We start from the raw sequence: 5,215 nt of genomic DNA, 5'->3' as shown, positions 1-5,215 counted from the left end.
TGATACACAGATAATAAAGCCCACTTAATCACATAAATACAAAAGCTTCAGTAAATTTTTTTTGAATATAGTTCTTTAAGAACTTCACAGCTTTTCCGTTCCAAAAATAACTTAGCCCATGGCTATAACTATAAACATAATTATTCCAAACTGAAGTCCCATAGACCCGAGATTCAGTTCAGAGATAACGATTGGAAGAGAAAAGAAATAACAACTTATATTAATAAGATACAATATTAGGTTACAAGAAAATAAAATGGAGAAGTATGGAGGTTGCTCATGAGGAGTCTCAAATGGAAGGTATAGAATGGAGGTAGAGTTGCTGTCACTTAACTATTGCTAGAAACTATACAACTGAAAAGTATAAATGAAACTATCCTAAGTGATCTTTTCTTAAGGAATTCGATGATTTCTTCGTGTTAGAACGTCTTATTTATAGGCTAGAAGAGTGGATGGCAGAGCTTGTAATTTCCTTTGAGTTATTTTCTTGACTGCATGAAAGGGGCGGTGTGAACAGTATTCTTTTGGGAGGCAAGTTATTGGATGGGACACTTATTGTTGAGATTTGTCTTTCCTTCTGCACTTCCCATGTTTGCTTTCCTCTTGCCCAATGGTAACTCTTTATTCTCTGCTATACACGTTTCTTCCTGCTTGATTGTTGTACCTCTTTATGCTATTTGGAAGTTTCTTTTTAACGTTTCCAGTAAAGTGGTCAGAGAGATTGAGTTAGTGGAGCAGGTGTATTTAATGAACCAATCTGTTCCCTTTTTTCCTGTATTTCTCAAATGATTACCTCATCATCCGTTTCTTACTGTGTTTTTGTTATAAAGATCTAAACATGTGTTTTTAATGCAAAAGTTGTTCACCAGATGAAGGAACAGATGAAATTTTACCATCAAAATGAGCTTAGATGGGAATGAATTTTCGTCCAATCAAATTTACATCAGAATTGTGGGGGTTTGGAATGGTCTTCATATTGCTTGGAAGAGAGGTTGGCGTCGTCTAATTCTTGAGAGTGATTCTACTTCGGTGGTCGCTTTGCTCACCAAATGTGGTGGTGCAACTCGAGAGTCTCGCTTTGTGACTCAAATACAGGCACTTCCTGATCGTGACTGGCAAGTTTCGGTTATACGTGCATTTAGAAAAGCCAACCATTGTGCTAATTTTTTAGCTAATCTTCCCCTCAATAATTTTGAATTACAAGAAGTTGTTATCTTTGACGAACCTCCTAGCTCGCTGAAACTTCTTCTCCAAGCAGACGTGATTGGCATTCCTTATCCTCGGAAAGAAAAGGGCTAATCTTTTATTTTATGTCTTTAGTTCTTTGCTATGTCTTTTATTCATTTTCATGTATAAAAAAAAGATAAACATAAAAGATCCTTATTTTTGGCAACTCACAAAAAACGCCCTTAAATTATGGTAACTCGTTAAAGAGCCACTGTATTCGAAACAACTGGGTAAAAGGCTTCTATCACCCCTTAAATTCGGGTAACTCATTAAAGAGCCTATATATTCAAAACTCAATATAAGGCTCCAATATTCAAATAAATTAACTACAATGAAGAACAAGATTAACGTGTTACATTCTCATTCAGACCACCTTGCTCTTCATCGGTGCAAACATATTGAAGTGTTCCTTGAATGCATAACGCACCTCAGTGTTAAAGGTTGTCTCCAAAAAACTCTCAATAGTAGCTGGATCAAAGGGAACCTATACACCTCTCACCTAGGATGTCCTATTCTGCCCTATAATCTCCTTATCAGCATTTGCACAAAACTCACGTAGTAAAATGCTAGAGCTGGCAATGGGAAATGAAACCAGTGTCTCCCATTTCCTCCTCCTTATGATTGCCAACATAGGGGAATCCTCAGGCAAATCAAGGCTAATTCTCCTTTCAGGAATTATAAGCTTTCGCAGAAACCATGCATTAAACCACTCTTGGCAGTTGGCAGAGCGGAATCTGGTATCATCAAAATTGGACCCTGAGTCCCTGCCTGAGGCCACCCTTACTCTATTTGTACCTAAGGTTGTGCCCTTTTTGGACTTAGAGACCCATTTCCCCTGAAAACCATAAAGTTACCAGCATGAACATAGGATAATTAGTAGCCAGTCCATATCTAAAACAAATTTGCATATATGGTATCAACATCATTGCCATAATTCTCAGATTTAGGTTTCCACACTTTGTCATAGCAATCCACAGCAAATGATGCAATGGAAACTCCCAAAATATTTGATGGTCATGTGCACAGTCTATTTGGCTCAACCTACTAATTCCCAGCATATGCAAATCAGATGGTGAATTTATACTAGTGCACATCAAGTAAATTATGCAAAAGACATGTCAATCATGCGCATCTAACTCAATCAGTGTCAAATACAAGTTAGCAAGTATCATAAAATAGCCATGGATATTAAGTGTTATGCATGCATAGAATTCAACATCATAACTGATGGGATGAAAATTCATTCTAATCTGAACTGATTTTATTTGCAAAAGCTCACTTGCTCCGCAATCTGGCATCCATTTTTAATATTAAAAGACGTTCCCAATCACTAAGAACGAAAATACTAGAAATGAAACAGATGCCAGTATAGCAACAGATGAAAGAGAGGAAAAAGGGAAATGATTTACTTATTCATGTACCTACTCTGCTAACCCTTACTCTATCCCACTACTTTGCAAGAAAAAGTCCAAAAAGAAGCATCCAAACGCAGAAGTGCATAGTAACCAAGCATCAAAAAAGCAAAATCCAACCCCAAGCCATCACTTCAAACAACTCTCATCAAATGTTAGGACAACACTTCACTGACTCTCCACACAAGCATGGAACAACTGGAGGAAATCACAAGTTTGCCACCACCCTACTCAACTATAAATAAGACAGTTGAAGACGAAGAAAGCATCTTGTTCCTTAAGAAAGAGACCCTAGATTACATAGTTTAAGTTTCTGTTTGTGATTTGTATAGTTTATGACAGTAGCTAAGTGACAACATTCTTCTCTCTCTTGTTCATCACCATTTGAGACTCCTCACGAGAAAATATCCATTTTCTCCATTTGTTGTTCTTACTGTTGTATTCAACTTGTGTTTTATTAATTTAAGTCTGTTATTTCTTTCTCTTCCAATCGTTCTCTTCGATCTGAATCTCGGGTTTATAGGATTTCAGATTGAGATAACTATGTTTGTATTTTCAGTCATAGGCTAAGTTATTTTGAAATGGAAAAGCTGTGAAGTTCTTAATGAATTGTTTTTAGAACTCTTGCACTGAACTTTTTGTATTTTTATGATTTAAGCGTTTTCAAATATTTGGTTATCAACAAAAATTGTACGCAACTGAGAAAGAAACTTCCTCAAGGAAAAGATTTCAGACAACTTAATCATAGGAGGAAGGTAAGATTGTGGAAGCAATCTTACTAGTTGCCTTAGGAATAAGGAACCACCTTGTTCCCTAAAGGTTCTGTACTTAGTAACTGTTGCAGTCAAGGGAGCCATAGAAACATGAAAACTTATGAGCCATTTAGTCCATGAGCTGAGGAATCAGAGTTGCCTGTGAAAAGACCTGAACAAATCCAGAAGGGTTAAGTCTTGAGTTGAAAACACATGTAGTTAAGAATGGAACAATGGATCTGTTTCTTTTGTTAAAATTGTTATTTGTTTATCATACCACCGTATTGTCTCTGAACTATTGTTAAACTTTAAATTCTACATTTATCATTTCAGCACCACAACACCAAACTTTCAATGATTTGTCGCTCATCATGAAATCAGGAAGGATTTCAATATATAATGATGCAAGGAGTTGTTTAGAGTCAATCTGCACCTTTTGTCTTTAAGGAAACACCCCTAATATATTAGGGAACGAAAGACCAGACAGTTCAAAACTGTTCTTCTATTCTTTCCAAATTCTTTAAGTTTAGTTCAAAACATTATTTAGAGTTACTATCTCTGTGGAAACGATAATCTGGGCACGAATAATCCCACTTAGACAAATGGGTCAATATCTTGAGAACGAATGAGTTTTCTCTTGATATACTAAGTAAAGGAACGTCCTACAAAGCATCCTAGCACCCAACTAGTTTTTGGCACCGTTTCGAGAATAATTTAGACAAAATTCTATTTTTGAATCTATTCTTCTTTACACTTTGTTAATATTATTCATTATTCTTCCTTTATTTGCTAAAATGTTGTTGACATTGTTTATAAATAATGGTTTGTAAGTGAAGATCTTGAAACTGTGTCCTATTCTGACACTGAGATACCTTTCTTTCTCTTTGATCCTGAACCTGAACGCATTTTTCATAGAAGAAGAAGAGATTTAAGGAGAAATAAGTCAGGACTAGAAATAGCTAATAACATTGACCATAATAATGAAGAGGTACCTCATGAACAAAATTTTAGAGCACCAGTTGCTCCCTTGAAGAACAGACCAGAAAGAGAAGTATCTTTACCTCCAGTAGAAGCTCTTAACTGCGAGCTTAAAACTATCATGTTCGATATGATTAGGGAGCTGGAATTTTCAATGGACTTCCCACATAAGATCCATATACTCACCTAAATATTTTTCAAGATATCTATGATAATTTTAGAGAAGAAGGTCTGTCTGAAGAGAGTATGAGAATGAGGTTGTTCCCTCATTGTCTGGGGACAAAAGCTAAGACCTGGATGAAATCACTTGCCCCTGGATCTATACACTCATGGGAGGAGCTTTCTAACAAGTTCATAGAAAGGTTTCTTCTCATATCTTGTGTAGCTTATGTACAAGCAGAAATATCAAGCTTCAGAATATTTTATGAAGAAAATCTCTGTGAAGCATGGGAAAGATACAAGGACATAATCAGGAAATGTCCTAATCATGGAGTAGAAAAGTAGGGAGTTCTCTAAACTTTCTACAAAGGTATAGTTTACACTTCTTAATCCCACTTAGATTTTGCTGCAGAAGGATATTTTTTTACAAGAACCCTTGAATCTTGTTATGAAATTATTGAAAGTGCTGCGAAACGATGTCTTCACTGGCCTTTGGAAAGAATTGGGAGGGGGGTTAAGGAAATTAGGGTGTTTTCTTTTACTTTTACCTTTTTAAAAAATTCAGAATTAAAATTAATTGTCCTAAAATTCCTTGCCGTAAAAGTGCCAGGTCTGCACGATTAGTGTGGCCAAACAAAAACCTTTATTATGGTTTCACACCTTTAACACGGCCAAACTGAAGAATTT

General features: G+C 36.0%; 1 protein-coding gene and 1 non-coding gene across 2 annotated transcripts; one reads left to right on the top strand and one right to left on the bottom strand.

Moving 5' to 3' along the window:
• Positions 1-900: 900 nt before the first annotated feature.
• On the top strand, positions 901-1,299 carry LOC133297728 (uncharacterized). The gene has a single exon (XM_061496920.1). The coding sequence runs from the start codon at positions 901-903 to the stop codon at positions 1,297-1,299; it is 399 nt and encodes a 132-aa protein (XP_061352904.1).
• A 3,462-nt stretch (positions 1,300-4,761) lies between these two features.
• On the bottom strand, positions 4,762-4,863 carry LOC133297733 (small nucleolar RNA R71). The gene has a single exon (XR_009749673.1). It is a non-coding gene; the product is annotated as a small nucleolar RNA R71 (small nucleolar RNA).
• Positions 4,864-5,215: the final 352 nt, after the last annotated feature.

The sequence above is a fragment of the Gastrolobium bilobum genome, unplaced genomic scaffold, assembly GCF_033153095.1.
Source record: "Gastrolobium bilobum isolate Gb01-03AN ecotype WA unplaced genomic scaffold, APGP_CSIRO_Gbil_v1 utg54037, whole genome shotgun sequence".
Lineage (NCBI taxonomy): Eukaryota > Viridiplantae > Streptophyta > Magnoliopsida > Fabales > Fabaceae > Gastrolobium > Gastrolobium bilobum.
The sequence above is the reverse complement of the archived record's forward strand: the minus strand, read 5'-3'. Positions and strand labels throughout refer to the sequence as shown.

What these genes read in the sequence shown, in the direction of transcription:
- LOC133297728 (XM_061496920.1), top strand. Translation starts at nt 901, where the DNA reads ATGAGCTTAGATGGGAATGAATTTTCGTCCAATCAAATTTACATCAGA.